The sequence below is a fragment of the Malus domestica genome, chromosome 16 (assembly GCF_042453785.1).
Source record: "Malus domestica chromosome 16, GDT2T_hap1".
Taxonomy (NCBI): Eukaryota; Viridiplantae; Streptophyta; class Magnoliopsida; order Rosales; family Rosaceae; genus Malus; species Malus domestica.
The window spans coordinates 28,225,155-28,243,473 of record NC_091676.1 but is presented as its reverse complement, the minus strand read 5'-3'; the positions used below and the strand labels follow the sequence as shown (position 1 = coordinate 28,243,473).

The following is an 18,319-nucleotide window of genomic DNA, read 5'->3' as shown; positions in this document are numbered from 1 at the left end:
TGATTGCGGAGCAACAGTCAACATCATGCCTGTATCCGTCATGAAAGCATTACGACGATCCACCGACAAACTCATTCCTTTAGGAATAACCATGAGTAGCTTTGTTGGCGACAAGTCTCAGACAAAAGGGGTACTCCCTCTAGAGGTAAACATCGCAGGTCGCAATCACATGATCGCATTTTTTATCGTCGACTCCAAAATCGAATATAATGCTTTGCTCGATAAGGATTGGATTCATCAAACGAATTGCATTCCTTCTTCTTTATATCAAGTTCTCATTTTTTGGGATGGTAAATCAGTTGTGGTCCACCCGGCCGACATTTAGCCATTTGAAACCAACATGATTTAGGCCCGCTATTATGATGATAACATCGGCTATATTACCCTACAGGGTTTTAATGAAGATGGATGGCTGACCTGGATCTCAATCCAAAAAGCCATCGAGGTAGGCGTGGAGACTGTCCACCAGGATTTGGCGAGACTCGGTTTGGCCAATTTACTCCCCACCACTGATGATTGACACCAAAAGCGAGAGGCGTTGGGCAGCGGTTTCATCCACAATGGAACGCCTGCTGGCCCATTGGTATGCTATTGCCAAGCACCTGTATTGGGGCATCAACTTAATCGAATTTTTGGCCGAAGACGATAACGGCCCGGTACTATCGTTGGATAAAGTTCAGGCTGCACCAGCCGAGCTCGACGACAACCGACCCCAAGTAAAGGATCCTCTAGAGGAAATAAATGTTGGAACGGCCGATGATCCTTGGCCGCTCTTTATTAGTGCATTATTGCCCCATGCCATGAAAGTTGAACTCCATCAATTGCTTCACGAGTTTAAAGATTGTTTTGCTTGGAGTTATCATGAAATGTCGGGTCTCGAACGGACCCTTGTCGAACATGAATTATGTATCAAACCTGTTTGACAACCTCCTCGCCGATTCTCGATTAAAGTACAACTCGGCATAAAAGATGAAATTGTTCGACTATTAAATATCAGGTTTATCCAAACCACTCGATACATCGAGTGGTTAGCGAATATCGTACCCGTACTTAAGAAAAATGGGGCCCTACGCATTTGCATTGATTTTCAAAATTTGAATCTGGCAACACCCAAGGATGCATATCCTATGCCCATTTCAGATTTGCTTATCGACGCCGCGGCTAATCATGAAATGCTGTCATTCATGGATGGACATGCCGGTTATAACCAGATATTTATTATCGAGGCCGATGTTCATAAAACTGCTTTTCGCTGCCCGGGGGCACTTAGAACCTACGAGTGGGTTGTCATGCCATTCGGTCTAAAGAACGCTGGTGCCACATACCAACACGCGATGAACACCATTTTTCATGACCTAATCGGCACTACCATAAAAGTGTATATTGATGATGTCGTGGTCAAATCAAAAAATTGCCGAACGCATATTGATGATCTTTGACAAGTTTTCCTTCGCATACGATGACACAACCTTAAGATGAACCCAGCCAAATGCGCCTTTGGTGTGTCGGCCGGTAATTTCTTAGGTTTTCTTATCCACCATCGTGGCATCGAGGTTGACACGAACAAAGCTTGCGCGATTATTGACGCCTCACCACCGACGACCAAAAAACAACTCCAGTCCTTGCTCGGGAAAATAAAGTTTCTTCGCCGATTCATAGCTAATTCCGCTGGCAAAATGACAGCATTTTCTACATTATTGAAACTCAAGGACTCAGACAAGTTTGAGTGGCGTGAAGAACATCGAGCGGCTTTCACACAAATCAAGGTTGCTCTCACAACTCCACATGTTCTCGTACCGCCCCGACGTGATAAACCCCTTAAGCTTTACATTTCCACAGCTGAAGAATCCATCGGTTGCCTCCTCACGCAAGATACCGTTACTGGGCGAGAACAAGCTATTTTCTATCTCAGCCGAAACCTCACTACTCTAGAGATCAATTATTCACCCGTCGAGAAGCTTTGCTTGGCTTTGTTCTTTGTCGCCTCCAAACTCTGACACTACATGCTCTCATCCGTTATGCAGGTCATCGCCCAAACAAATGTCATTCGATATATGCTTACTCGGCCAATAGTCAAATGCCGAATCAGGAAATGGACACTGGCATTATCAGAGTTTAGTTTGCAGTACGTCCTACAAAAAGCCGTCAAAGGACAAACGCTTGTTGATTTCTTAGCCCATCACCATTCTCCTTATAGGTTCGGGGGCAATGATGTTGAAATCGGAATGGTGGAAGCACATGACAATTATTGGACGATGTATTTCGATGGTTCCAGCACGTCGACATTGGTTGGCGTGGGGATCATCCTCCAGTTTCCACACCAACACCGTTGGTTCTTTTCCCTTAAGTTAGATTTCGATTGTACCAACAATCAGGTCGAGTACGAAGCCCTTATTATCGGCCTTAGCATGCTTCATGATTTACGCGCTGTTCGTGTCCTCATTTTCAGCAATTCAGAGCTTGTGATCAACCAACTCAATGGCACTTTTCGGTGTATGAGTTGCACTTTGGCGCCCTATCACATGGTGGCCAATTACTTGGTCGAGTCGTTCGACGGTATCACATTCAAACATATTTCCTGTGGACAGAACACCGTCGCAGACGAACTCGCTCAGATAGCTTCCGAAGCACAACTCCTGAGGGGTAAAAGTGGACCGATGATACCCGTTTTACGGCAATCATATCCAGCTTTGGTTAATCAACAAGTCCTTCAGCGTGACCAAGTCATCCGTACATGGGTAATGTCCTTACCTTCGTTATTGGAACGGGAGGATCCTGTAGATATTTACGCGGTCGAGACGCTACCAAACGATTGGAGAAGGCCAATTATGCAATACCTTAATGATCCTAGAGGTAAACACGACCAAAAGACAAGGGTCCACGCCACAAACTACGTCTCATACTAGAACGAGTTGTATCGAAAAGGCGAGGATGAATTATTACTTTTATGCCTCGACCCACAAGAAGTCGCCCAAGCAATCACAGAGGTACACAAAGGAATTTACGGAGCCCATTAATCAGGATGCAAGATGTGTTGGCTACTTCACCGACATGGTTACTTTTGGCCAAGCATATTGAAAGATTGTATCGAGTATGCACGAAGATGCATCCAGTGTCAAATTCATGGACCCATCCAAAGGGCCCCGGCCGAATTACTTCATTCGGTCACCAAACCTTGGTCGTTCAAAGGATGGGTAATGGACGTGATCGGCAAAATCACACCATCTTCTGGAGCAGCAAAACATTCATGGATACTCGTGGCAACGGATTATTTCACTAAGTGGGTCGAAGCAAAATCATACGCCGAATTAACATGCAAAGAGGTTTACGATTTTGTGGGGGAACATATTGTGACCAGGTTCGACGTGCCAGAAATGATCATAACTGATAATGGCACAGTCTTCACAGCTGAAAGGTTCAAAGAGTATACGGCGAGCTTAAAAATCCAACTCGAACAGTCCACACCATACTATCCACAAGCGAATAGACAAGCTAAAACAAGTAATAAGGTTTTGATTGGTATTCTCGAGAAAATGATAAAAGAAAGACCTGGCATGTGGCATTTAAAATTGAATGAAGCCTTATGGGCATACTGAACTTCAACCTAGTCGGCAACGAGGACCACCCTATATGCGTTAACCTATGGACATAACGTGATGTTACTAGTCGAGCTAAGTGTAAATTCTTTACGTGCGATCGGGCAGAGTAGTTTGTCCAATGCCGAATATAATCAGGCCATGTTATAAGAGTTAGAAGATTTGGAAGAAGATTGGCTTGATGCTTACAATCTTCTAGTGGCACAAAAGAAAATTGCCGAGCGAGCTTATAATTAAAGAGTTAAACAAAAAACGTTCGATGAAGGAGAGTTAGTTTGGCAAACTGTGTTACTTGTGGGACTTAAAGACCCCAGGTTCGGCAAATGGTCGCCGAATTGGGAAGGACCGTTTGTCGTCCATAAAGTTCTCTGTAAGAGGGCATACCATCTTAGAGATCAAACCGGTATTATTCACAAATTACCAATTAATGGAAAGTTCTTAAAAAAATACTACCCAGTAACATGGGAGATGCAAGAGTAAAAGCTTGTTTCATTTCATTAATAAGATGGTTTACAATCAAATTATTCTAAGGCGATGAAGGAAGAAGAGTTCCAAGAAGTGCCTTCAACTCCAGCCACTCACATCGCCCATTATGACCTCGACCTGCCTGTTCTTCTTATCCAACTTCAGCTGCTCGACTCGCCTCACGTTCGTCGCAAATTCAGTTAGACAAGTTTTCCCGCCCGACTCAAAGTCCCTCGCAAGCTCAGAAGCAAGGGCCGACCTTCGTTTTGCCAGTTCAGCCATTTGACGGTCGAGGTCGGCCAAGGCTTCCCCTTTTGTCTTTAAGGTATCGATCTTCAGACGAAGGGTTTCCTAAATGACCAGTGCAGTTTTCAAGTCATCATTAGCCCGAAGAGTGTTCTCAAGAATATTAAAAGATTCCCAAACTCATTCCAAGGTGGATGATGCCTGAACGACAGCGTCGGCGCTTATTTGACCATCTGCTCTGAGATTGTTTAGGCATGCATCCAACGAATCGAGCCCTTTGCGCTCAAGGACTTGTGATGTCGAGAGAGATAAAACTTCTTGTAGCTGAACCAAAGCAGCTGAATCGGCATGTGTAGTTGTAGCGGCCGAAGGACCAGTCGCTTCAGAAGTGCTCGACAAGAGAGCATTAAATTCGACTTCCCATGAAGGCTACACACAAAAATCATGTTAAGTACAAGGAAATTATGAAAGAATATAGCAAGAAAGTTTTTGTTTTAAACCTACCGAGAGGAAACTTCGATCATATCTTCGGGTTCGTTGCTCGAACCTAAAGAACTTAATGGCCGAGCCCAGTGCCTTAGACTGCTTCGTAGTTCACGTGGCTGATGGAGGTTATCTACGTTCGATGGCCACGGAGGCGGCCAAGAAATATAGATAACACCCTTCTGAGCGTAGAATGTTCGATGAAAAGAATGGGTAGGCACCTGACATTCAGTATCTTCCTGGTTTAGAGATCTAAGACAGAAAACTAACCAAAGAAAGGCGGTAGGGGTACTTACGAAGGTCGAAGTGGCTTCTTGGGGAGGAATGTTGAGGTCCTGGTCCTGCGGATGAACGGGTGTTTTCGTCGTCGCTTCTGGCTCGATGGTAGGTCGTTTGCCACGAACGGCCGCAGAAGGGCCGACTTGGATAACCACTTCTGACGTAGGGAGAGGCAGATCGTGTGGTTGAAGGTGACTTGTCAGTGGAATCTCATAGCTTCCGTCGCTCTCTTCTAGAACGACTGTCGTGGGTTTTAGATTTTCAGGAAGTTTTTTCTCAGCCGAGGGGACCGCCCCTTCCAAGACAGGCGCAGTAGCTGGCTCCAAGGTTGCAGGCACCTTAACTAGTAGAGCAACAACTGGTCCAGCAACTTGAGGAACCTACTGTACATGGGCTGTTTCTTTGGTCGAAATTGGCCTTCTCTCTATCGAAGCTTGAACGACAGGGGTAGAAAGGCAACACTAGGAGTCGTTGCACCCGTAGTTTGACTGGAGATAACATGAATCTCCAATTCTCATTTCCTCACCAGCTTCTTGACCCGTTTTGCAGGGTGAGGAGGGTCGAAGGCCGTCTTGGCCTCTTAACGAGGTCGTTTGCTTAGCAAGGCCTGCGCGGTAGTCTTAGCCCTTTTGGAGATGGTTGATTTTTTCCCGGCCGCAGCCGCAATGACCACGTTTGCTTTTTTAGCGACCGACCACCTGATAAAGCAAGAGTGAGTTAGTAGAGTTTAAAGTCGAAGGAAGAAGGTAGAAATAGATCGTTACCTTGAGATTGGGGGGCAGAAGCCTTATTGGGTCGATCGTCGAAGATCTTATTCAGGACGTCTTCGACCGGAGCACCAAAAAAGCTTTGGGTATACTCTTCCCACCAATCACCAAAAGTGTCAGTGCTAAGAGATTCGGGAATGGTTGGTTGACGGCAAAATTTTTGGCACCGCTCTTGAAACTCCTTCTTGGCATCCTTGCACTCCTTGTCTGAAGAGCCTGATAGGTGTCCTCGACTCAGCAGCGAGTGAGAGGTAAGAAGAGGCACCGGGCAACCCTGAAGATATCCGAGTTCCCGAGCAGTGAATTGGGGGTGATATACTCCCCACTTGCTCGGTGCACGTCACACCCAAGAGGAAGGTCGCAGGTAAGCACAAACGACCCCCGGGATTGACGAAGATCAGCATCAGCATCTGCACTCCATGCTGATATGGGGAGTTTGATCGATAAAGGATATTCTCGACAATGGCAGATTAAGAATTCGTCATCGAAAAGAAATCAAGGCTAAAGAAGTATCTGCACACGTCTTCAGCTTGGTGAAGAGGTACTGGTCGAGGGGCCACCTGAAGACCGAGCAATTCAATAGGTGAGAAGCTGGCAAGCTCTGGCCAAAGGGTGACAAAATAAACCTACAGCCAGAGCTGGAATACCCAGAGGGGACCACTCTGGTGTGGGTCGATCTTGTGAAGGGTTATCTTGGCCAAACAGCGAAGGAGATGGGCAAGAATGGCTGGACTGAGCTCCAGGGTATGACCACTAGCCAGGGCTTTAGCCACCGGCATGTTCTCGACCAAGCATTTGTTGGACTTGGTACAACAAATAAATTTGTTATACCAGTAGAAGAGGAAGGCTTCGTGTTCCCCCTGCCGTAGGTTTTTATCCCCTTGGCCGGCAATGTGAAGATAGAAAGTGTTGTAGTTGAGGAAGTTCTTATAAAGTTTTTGAACTTCCTCTTTCGAGGGTTCTTGGCCCTCTCCGCTCAGCGTTTTGATGGCCCGATCATTGAAAAGAGCCTTCAGGTCAATGGTCGACGGGTACCCGGAGAGGGTAGCGTCAACCGAGATACCGAAAGGGGAAGTCCCTAAAATCGCGGTGATATCAAGGATAGTGGGGCCCATAGGGCTGAGGGGAAGGACCATGGTGTTGGTAGCTGAGCACCATAGGCTTGAGGCTGCCATAAGAAGCTCCTTGTCCATGACGAGTTCCATAGACGAAAGACGAATAGCATCGTAAATGCCAAAAGCTTTCCATTGCTCGCGAATATCTTTTCCATCCGAGCATCCCAGGCTGCCCAGGTCACAGTGGTCGAGGGCCAGGAGCTTTGGGGTTTCGCCAAATCCCACATCGACCATTCAAACCCTGACAGTAGGGGTGTTAGGCATTGATCCTTGAAGAGCTCGGTAATTGCTGGTGGCACTGCGTCCTTGAAAAGTGGACCAAGGATTTTGTGGGGGGTGCTCATATCGCTCTCAAAGTGCAAAGTCTTAATTAAGCGCTGATCGATGATGATCCCACATTTGTCGCATTCCTTAGAGAGCTTGGAAATGAAGGAGGCCATTGGAAATGGTTTCGAAGGGTTTTCTGGGAGAAAGTCAGGAGGTTTCTTTTAATCTTTGAGCAAGAGAGAGTTCGGAAAATTTGAAAGCGTAAGAATGAATGATAGAAGGCCAGGTATTTATAGACTCGTGGAATGGAAGACCAAATGGGGATAGTGATCGGGAAGATCACTAATAATGATAGAGTGATGCAGAATATTAACAGACTCAGGAGAAAGAACCAAAAAACTCGCAGATTAAGGGGTCATGATAATATCGTGACGACGTCCTTTTATGAAGAAATGAAGTTTTGGTGTCCGTACGATCTTGAGGATACCGAAAGATTCATAAATCACAATTGTATGATGGCATGCGGCGACATGTATATTGATTTGAAGATGTTTGGACATCCGCACGTCTTAAGGAATTCAAAAAATCTCGCAGATCAAAGGGGTAATAATGAAAGGACACTTTAGGTCTGGCTGAGAAGAGGACACTTGGTAAATGCTCCTTAGAAAATGGAGCTTGGTGTTGCTTCTTCAAGGTCAGGGCTCAGCCAGAGACTTCAGGTCGAAAGGTCCTAAGAAGCGAAGGGGCAATGTTTGGGCCCAAAATATTGGTTTGGGTGGAGATGTATTCTCGGCCCGGAAGGCCGTACAAAAAAGGTTACTGTGGATCATTTAGTTCATGAGCTTCCTAATATAGGTTGGTCAAGTCATGCTGCGAGACGAGTAATTGAATCCTGGCGCAATAAGGAGTCTTGGCTAGAGATGGATAAGAAGTGAATCTGGTTTGATAAAGGACTAGGTTCAAAGTCATAGTGAAAATAAAACTGGTCAAGATGGTGTCTGATAAGAAGAAGAAATTCTAATCCGAGTCGGGTTTTAACTCGGTCTAGACAGTGTCTGGTTGATGCGAAATGTATAAGCACACAAATTAATATATAAGCACACAAATTAAATTCTCTTTTTATCAATTATAGCAAGGTATGTAAGTAGGGATCGTTCTAGGCCGGGGATTAGGAGGGATTGCTAAAACACTTAAAACTGACTCAAAAACGTAAAACAAAGTTTAAAACACTAAGCTAGACTCAAAGAATGCAAAACTAAACTAGAAAACACTAAAACAACTCAAAAGACTCAAATCTACCTAAAAACACTCAAATCTGCCCAAAAACACAAACTGGGCAGATTTGAACTCTAACACTCTTTTGGACGAATTTTGGGTTTTCCTAGACTCAAAACACTTAAAACCACAATCTAAAACATATTCTAACTAGTTAAACAGTCTAAAGTAAAGGGGAATTTGGTTTTGGACGAAAATCAAATAAAATAAAACAAGAAAGACTTAAACAGATTCTAGACGAAATTGGGTGAATTAGATGGATAATTGGCTAGCTAGGAGGTTCTTCTCCACACATGTCACACTTGCATACAAAACGATTTCCAATTGCTTTTCAATAAACCATGAATTTTGAACGCCCCAGATTAACCGTGAATTGCACTAATTAACCCTCAGATTTTCCTAAAGTTATTGAATTGGATGATTGCATACGACAACCCAAAGTATTCCCCACAAGTTCCCCACATGAATTGCATAATAGAGATACAAGCAAAGATCATTAAGTTCTATGAAAATCATAAGCATTGACGAGGCACTTGTTACTATGAATTGCAAGAAACTTATGCCAAGAATTTACTTAACGCGATTGTGATTAGCAACCTTTACTACTCATGAATATAAGTTCATAACGATTAGGTGAAACTCCCTTATATCCTAGCATCAGATTTATGCATGAAAATTAAGCATGCACTTCAACCAACACACACAAATCAGTTTTAATTCATATAGATAAGCAAATTGAATTCACAACTTATGAAACGCAACTGAAAGTAATCAAATCATATAGCAAGCATGAACATGGTTTCGAATCCCCCCATAGCCAAGGGGGGTTTAATTCCTCATACGCACAAAGCAAAGATAAACAAATTTAGACATTGAAAACCAAAGAAAGAAAACACCTAGACGCTCTAACTTGGACAGCAGGTACATCCACGATTTCCTCCTTCCTCCTTGCTGCGGCACAAAGCTTGGGGATAGGTTTTTGGGGTTATGTGTATGGAAGAACGGATGGGAAATGGTATGGTAGTATTTAGGATGGATGGGTGGTGCGGCAGAGGGTGATTTTGGTCAGGAACTATGAAGAATTGGGGGTGATGGCTGCGGCAGAGAATGGGATAATGTTTCTGGCATGAATTGATGTATATGGGAGGTGGTCGTTTGGCCAAGGCTGAAATATAAGTATATATAGGCACATAAAACCCTAGGTAAATCAGGTTAGGACTTGGACTTAGCAGAAAATAAGGATTAGGGCCCAAACAATCAAAATCCAAGGGGGAAAAGGTATAAGAGGTACGGCAGGTATGGAAAGGAAGGATAAGGCTTCTAGAATGCCTTGCAAGGCAAGGAAAAAGGGTTTCCTTGTTGAAATTGGTGCGGTAAAGCCCTAAATCTGAAAGGGATTGGTTTTCTTGTGCAACAAGGATAGGGAATGAAGGGATAGGGCTTCTAGAAACCCATAAACCCAAGAAGATGCACGGCAAGGATAGGGAAGTGTTCTAGAACCTTTCTTTGTGTCCAAAAAAGGCTTAGGAAACGTTCAATGTTGCGGGAACTTAAGGCCATCTAGGTTTAGGAAAGGTCGACCCAAAATAGGAAACTTTAGGCTTAACTTTCCTACTTCGAGTAGGAAACCTCATTGGAGTAGGAATCCTCATTCTTCTAGGACTCCATCTTTAACTAGGAATCCTTCTTCAATTAGGACTCCTCGCATCTTCAAATCTTCAATTTCGTCCATTCCTTTTGCTCCAAGCATGTGCCATTCATTCCAAGCTCAATTTTTCTCCTCAAAGGCTCCAAAATGCACTACTTTGCATACTTTGCTCTTAAAACTTGAAAACACAAGAAATTGACTTAAAAGACTAACTTAACTAAGAAAACACAACATAAATGCACAAGAACTAGCTAACTAAGGCGCATAAATACGCTCCTATCAAATTCCCCCACAGTTAGGTTTTGCTAGTCCTCAAGCAAACAAAGAAACAAAACGAAACAAAACGAAACAAACGAACAAAACACAACCTAAAACCCTCCAACATTTGCCTCAGGGATTTCCAATGCACATGACATGTTAAAAGTCATCATTCCCACAGATTTTAGTCATCTTCACACTTAAGCCCATACTTAATCATAGTCACCACTTACTAGTTCACATTTAACCAATTAAAACGATGTTTTGAATGTAGTAACACGCCTTAGAGAATTCCTTTAATTCCTTACTAGATATGCACTCAATTTTCACTCAGATTTTCTAACTACACACCCTATACTAGTTATATGTGAGAAGATTGATGTAAACATGAAAACGAACGCTCACATATATGTATAACAAAGAAAGCAATTTTTGGAGTTAGTAAGCATGTTTAGATATGATCTCATGAATGGAATGCTACTACTTAGATGCGAGAACCAGTGACACCATATGCTCATACCAAATTCAAACTCCACAAATTGAAACACATAACACTCAAGATAGAAGTCAAGGGTTGTAACGGGGCTTGGGGTATTGGTTAACAAAGAAAGATAGGGATAACAAATGTTCTTAAGGCAATAGCAAGCAAAGTAATGAAATCAAAACTTATAATTCACTTTAGAATGCAGAAATCAACTTTTAAACACAAAGGGAAGATTCATACAACACTTAGGGCCGAATTTAATGTTTTGGACCCTATCTTCAACAATCAACACTTTAGAACTTGTTTTCACATCTTTTCCAACCCTTTTCCCTACTTTTCACAACTTTTCTTTTCTTCCAAGAATTTTTTCTTTCTTTTTTTTTCCTTTTCTACCCGTGCCACATGAAAGTCTTTGAAACACACTCATCCCTTCCCCCACACTTGTTTTCTGCAATACATTGATCAAAAGGAATTCATCTTGAGTCGTGCTTTACTATGCTTCAAGAACAAGGGTATGGATGGTCATAATCTAGCTTAGGTGAGGATAGTGTGGGTTAACAAAGAATATAGGCTACACAAGGCTCAACGGGGTTAAACTTAAACATATAATGAATTAGGATACATGGCAGTTTGGCTTTGGTGGTGGTCACTACACAACTTCATCTTGAATATGTGTTATGCACATCAATAGCATGCTTTGAACGAAATGGGCATGAGTTCTAGCATTTGGAACTAAATGATGAAACGCCTTCTAAGTAGTAACCAAGCAAAGAATAATGAGATCATGCAACGACTTTAGAAAACAACAATGCACAAATTATTAACTCTCCAAATAAACATTTAGGCTCAAGTCTCACAAGGTTGTAGCGTTAATTTGAGTTCATTCCTTCAAGCATGTTACAAAAACTAATTTTTCCTTTATGATTGCATGTGAATTCATAAGCTATAACCACAACCAAGCATAAATCTAAGAGTGAATCAAACTTTCGTTCATGTTCATAACTCTCTTTAACAGTCCTGCAATTAAAAACTGAATCCTCATCATTGTGTTGGAAGGTACCCTAAGACACAAACAAACACACAAAAACAATTCAAAAGCAACTCTTTTTGGGTTTTTCAAAACAATTTTTCAAATTTTTATGAGATTTTCGGATGTTTATGTCAAAACACACTAAAACACTCTAAAACAGCTTAAAAACAGCAAGGAACAACTTTGGAAGTTATGGGTGATAAAACCCCACGAATTTGCATCAAATTCACTTATTTACCCCCCAACACTTAAATCAAACATTGTCCTAAATGTTTCAAGCATAAACTCACACAAAAAACACATAAACAAACAAATAGCAACTAAGCAACTCAACAGGGCAGAAACGAAATAACAACAAAGAGAAGGGTTTGAGGAACGCAAATCTGGAATTGGAGTGATTCCTAGGTCTTCCTTTGTTGAATGCATGGGTTGCCTCCCAAAAAGCGCTTGCTTTAACGTCTTGCAGCCAGACAATACTCCTTTTGAAGCTTTATTGGACCCCATGGCATGAAGGGGTGCTTCCTCTACAACCAGTCCTACGAACCACTTCATGCTTTAGATCTTTGAATGGAAGGGGATAATAATCCTTCCTAATTTTGGTGTTTTGCTTTCCTAAATCAACATGAACTCTCCCACCACGTTGAATGCACCTAGGTACCTGCACCAAACAAGGTAACAATCTATTATTCGAAATGGGGATTGAAATTGGAGAAGATGGCTCACCCATGTGCTGCAATGAAGTGGCAGCACATTGAACAGATGCACAAAGGATACTCTCGGCCAGATTTGGTGATTTGAAGGTTGGGGTGTGCTCTTTGTGCTTTACTCCAAGTCCATCCTCGATTGTGGTGCGAGAAACATCTTTCTTGATTATTGTTGAACATTCCTGCCCTATATTTTCAATTACATCAATGGCACAACAAAAACGAACATCAATAGTATTCTCAACATATTCAGAAATCTTAAAGTTAATCATATCACCACCAAATGCCATAGTTATTGCTCCCTTGGCCACGTCAATCTTAGTTTGAGCCGTTTTCATGTAAGGTCGTCCAAGTAAAAGCGGTGATGATGAAGAATGGCCTGAATCCTCTATATCAAGCACATATAAATCTGCAGGAAAAATCAAGTGGTCTACCTGCACCAAAACATCTTCCAACACTCCTTTTGGATATGCATTAGATCGATCAGCTAATTGAATAATCACACCATCATTTTTAAGTTCTCCTAGATTCATAGATGCATAAACAGAATATGGCATGACATTAATTGATGCACCTAAATCTAGCATAGCATGCTCAAATCTAGTATTGCCAATAACACAAGGAATTGTAAAACTACCGGGGCTTTTGCATTTAGGTGGCAACTTCCTTTGCAACATTGTAGAGACATTCTAGCTTATGTGTACCACTTCTTTCTCCCGAATACGTTTCCTTGTTGTATAGAGCTTCTTAAAAAACTTGGCATACTTCGGGATTTGCTTTATAGCATCAAGGAGTGGGATATTGACATGCACCTTTCTAAATGTCTCCAGAACATCTTTTTCCTCCTCTTTGTTCTTGGCTTGCTAAAATCTGCTAGGGAAGGGTACATTTAGAGGAATAACGTTAGAATTAATTGGAATTGGAACTTTCTTACCTATGGTGGGCGGATTGGATGGATTAGGGGATGTAAGAGGCTGCGGCAAGGGTGCTTCCTTCCTTGCCTTAGCCTTGGCTTGATCCTCCTCATCGAATTGCAACTTCTCGTCCTCTCTTTGGGCTGATTTAGATGGTTGTGGATCAATTCCAACTTCTTTTCCACTCCTTAACATGATTGCCTTGGCAGATTCAAAGTCTCCCCTTGGGTTGACAACAGTTGAACTAGGCAACTTCCCTTGCTCTCGGAATTATCCCATGAACTCCGCAATTTGCCCTACTTGTTTCTCCAACTCATCCACCTTTTTGTCTCTAGTTTGCATACCCTGCTCCATAGAAGTTAGTAATTGAAAAATTTGATCATTATCAATGGACGAACTTGATTTGTTTTGGGCAGGTTGTGCTTGAGGTTGTGTTGGTGCAAGCAGTTTTTGATAGAAACCTGGGGGTTGTTGCCTAAATGCACTATGTTGTTGGCCTTGTTGGGGTTCTCTCCATTTGAAATTTGGATAATCTCTCCATCCCGGATTGTATGTATTAGAAAAGGGATCATTCCTTGGTTGGTATTGATTCCCAAAGCCCATGGCATTGAGTGTCTCCCACCCTCCGTTATCAATCAATTGTGGGCACTTATCCGTGAGATGTCCTTACATGGAGCACATGCCACAAACAACCACATTTTGTATTTTTGGTCCTTCCACAACCTGAGAAAGAAGAGTAGTAGGGTTAGCCATTTGATTTTGAAGTTTGGAAATGGCACTTACCTCATTCACTTGGTGTTGCCGTGGGGTGCTTCTTTGTCCAACACCTTCGTATTGTTGAGCATTCAACGCTCAATTAGCAATCAAAGTCTTTGCAGCCGTGGGGGTCTTGTCCACCAATGCTCCTCCCACTGAGGCATTTAGCATTTGAAGTTCAATTGGTAGAAGTCCCGTATAGAAGTATTGTAGAAGAAGCTCCTCCTTCATTTGATGCTGTGGACATGAAGCAACAAGAGATTTAAAAAGTTCATAATAAGTAGGAAAAGATTCACCTTCATCTTGCTGAATTCCACTTATCCTTTTTCGTAGAAGAATAACTCGAGAAGTTGGGAAAAACTTCTCCAAGAAAGCCCGTTTCATGCTCTCCCAAGATGTGACAGTTCCGAGAGCTAATTCGTACAACCAATCTTTCGTCTTTTCCATGAGAGAAAAGGGAAAAGCCTTCATCTTCAATATGCTCCCGTCGATGTTGATGGGAGTCATGCTTGAACACACCACCTCGAACTCTTTCAAGTGCTTGTTGGGATCCTCCATGGACAACCCATGGTACTTCGGAATATGGTGCAGCAAGCTTGACTTTAACTCGAATTCCTCAGTCTTGCCTTGAGCAGCCGCAGGATATTGGATGCATAGGGTTGCGACGTTGTCCAATCTCGAAGCGGAAAGCTCATTGATTGTTCGATTGTCCACTGCCATGTCTTGCACTACTTCACCCACCCTTGCCATGGGTTATTCTTCCTCAAACTTAGATTCAGCCTCTGAATGTGAACTTGATTCACTAGGTTCTGGATTCTTCCTCTTTCATCTCAACTCTTGCTCGAAATCATCGTCAAGGTCCAAGATACGTTCACGAACCGGATGAGAACTCCGAGTCATAAACTAGTACCTAAAAACAAGAAAACAAAACAAGGTCAGAATCTGAAATTAATTAAAGAAAAATAAAAGATCCAAGGGATTAGCCCCCAGCAACCGCGCCAAAAATTTGATGTGAAATATATAAGCACACAAATTAAACCCTCTTTTTATCAATTGTAGCGAAGTATGTAAGTAGGGATCGTTCTAGGCCGGGGATTAGGAGGGATTGCTAAAACACTTAAAACTGACTCAATAACGTAAAACAAAGTTTAAAACACTAAACTAGACTCAAAGAATGCAAAACTAAACTAGAAAACACTAAAATAACTCAAAAGACTCAAATCTGCCTAAAAACACAAACTGGGCAGATTTGAACTCTAACACTCTTTTGGACGAAATTTGGGTTTTCCTAGACTCAAAACACTTAAAAACACAATCTAAAACATATTCTAACTAGTTAAACACTCTAAAGTAAAGGGGAATTTGGTTTTGGACGAAAATCAAATAAAATAAAACAAGAAAGACTTAAACAGATTCTAGACGAAATTGGGTGAATTAGATGGATAATTGGCTAGCTAGGAGGTTCTTCTCCACACATGTCACACTTGCATACAAAACGATTTCCAATTGCTTTTCAATAAACCATGAATTCTCAACGCCCTAGATTAACCGTGAATTGCACTAATTAACCCTCAGATTTTCCTAAAGTTATTGAATTGGATGATTGCATACGACAACCCAAAGTATTCCCCACAAGTTCCCCACATGAATTGCATAATAGAGATACAAGCAAAGATCATTAAGTTCTATGAAAATCATAAGCATTGATGAGGCACTTGTTACTATGAATTGCATGAAACTTATGCCAAGAATTTACTTAACGCGATTGTGATTAGCAACCTTTACTACTCATGAATATAAGTTCATAACAATTAGGTGAAACTCCCTTATATCCTAGCATCAGATTTATGCATGAATATTAAGCGTGCACTCTCAACCAACACACAGAAATTAGTTTTAATTCATATAGATAAGCAAATTGAATTCACAACTTATGAAACGCAACTGAAAGTAATCAAATCATATAGCAAGCATGAACATGGTTTCGAATCCCCCCTAGCCAAGGGGGTTTTAGTTCCTCATACGCACAAAGCAAAGATAAACAAATTTAGACATTGAAAACCAAAGAAAGAAAACACCTAGACGCTCCAACTTGGACAGCAGGTACATCCACAATTTCCTCCTTCCTCCTTGCTGTGGCACAAGGCTTGGGGACAGGTTTTTGGGGTTATGTGTATGGAAGAATGGATGGGAGATGGTATGGTAGTATTTAGGATGGATGGGTGGTGCGGCAAGGGGTGATTTTGGTCATGAACTATGGAGAATTGGGGGTAATGGCTGCGACAGAGAATGGGAGAATGTTTCTGGCATCAATTGATGTATATGGGAGGTGGTCGTTCCGCCAAGGCTGAAATATAAGTATATATAGGCACATAAAACCCTAGGTAAATCAGGTTAGGACTTGGACTTAGCAGAGAATAAGGATTAGGGCCTAAACAATCAAAATCCAAGGGGGAAAAGGTATAAGAGGTGCGGCAGGTATGGAAAGGAAGGATAAGGCTTCTAGAATGCCTTGCAAGGCAAGGAAAAAGGGTTTCCTTGCTGAAATTGGTGCGGCAAAGCCCTAAATCTGAAAGGGATTAGTTTTCTTGTGCAACAAGGATAGGGAATGAAGGGATAGGGCTTCTAGAAACCCACAAACCCAAGAAGATGCACGGCAAGGATAGGGAAGTGTTCTAGAACCTTTCTTTGTGTCCAAAAATGCTTAGGAAACCTTCAATATTGCTGGAACTTAAGGCCATCTAGGTTTAGGAAAGGTCGACCCAAAATAGGAAACTTTAGGCTTAACTTTCCTACTTCAAGTAGGAAACCTTATTGGAGTAGGAATCCTCATTCTTCTAGGAATCCATCTTTAACTAGGAATCTTTCTTCAATTAGGATTCCTCGCATATTCAAATCTTCAATTTCGTCCATTCCTTTTGCTCCAAGCATGTGCCATTCATTCCAAGCTCAATTTTGCTCCTCAAAGGCTCCAAAATGCACTACTTTGCATACTTTGCTCTTAAAACCTAAAAACACAAGAAATTGACTTAAAAGACTAACTTAACTAAGAAAACACAACATAAGTGCACAAGAACTAGCTAACTAAGGTGCATAAATATGCTCCTATCACTGGTGTTATAAATAAAAAAGGTTGTGCATCGTTCAAGCCCCTTCCAATTCAACACACAACTGCCCTGCGCAAATTCTCTCAACAACCTTGAGACTTTTGCCTTTTGTTTTTTCGCCAACACACCTTCAGTTTGGATAAACAGCACTGTGAAGGCAACCGGTGATATCTTCAGTCGGCATAGATAGCACTGTCACCGTAGAACCAGCCAGTCTCGCAGCATCTTCAGTCAGCATAGATAGCACTGCGTTGAGGGTGACTGGTTATTGATCCAAGTCTCGGTCGAGAAGGATTTTCAAATCCTTATTGGTCGAGGTCATCTCATTAGCCTTCTCGGTGAAGTGAGGTGTTACAGTTTATTAGGCTCGACACATTGCATGCTGAGTTGGTTTATGATTGGATACTCTCAAGTGGGATTTAGAGTTCGGCATTCCGACGGCCGAGCCACGTTTATTGTTAAGACATATATCCGCTTTGAATATTTGTGCCCTTACACCTTGGTGTCTATTCGGCGTGAGTTTACTTTGACGAATACCATCACTGTGACCTAATCCGACGACGACGATGATTTGTGAACTTCGTAAGAATAGTAGCCTTGTCTTCAGGTTCAAGAACCCAAGAGGCCGAGACGTGTTCCTTCCTCGATCGCAATCGTGAGAGGCAAAAGTCAGCCGCGCCCAAACGCAACATGAACAAATTTTACTCCTCGGTCGAGCTCGGCCGATGAGTTGGCACGCCCCGCATTCAACCGAATGATGTAATTAGCTTATAGATTACTCGGCCTGCGCGCCACGTATGCTTGGTAGTTTTTAGGGTCAACAATATATGACTTCGTAACCTTGAATTTCATCAATGTGTACATATATATATATATATATATATATATATTACACATGTTTGGTACATAAATTACATTTTACCTC

The 18,319-nt window shown here is 42.2% G+C and overlaps 1 protein-coding gene across 1 annotated transcript; it reads left to right on the top strand.

The window, feature by feature from the left end:
• The first annotated feature begins 560 nt into the window (after nucleotides 1–560).
• Nucleotides 561–2,906, top strand: LOC139193099 (uncharacterized). Its single transcript, XM_070816062.1, has 3 exons — nucleotides 561–868; nucleotides 998–1,397; nucleotides 2,025–2,906. Exons 1-3 carry the CDS (start codon nucleotides 561–563, stop codon nucleotides 2,904–2,906), a joined length of 1,590 nt encoding a protein of 529 aa, XP_070672163.1.
• Nucleotides 2,907–18,319: the final 15,413 nt, after the last annotated feature.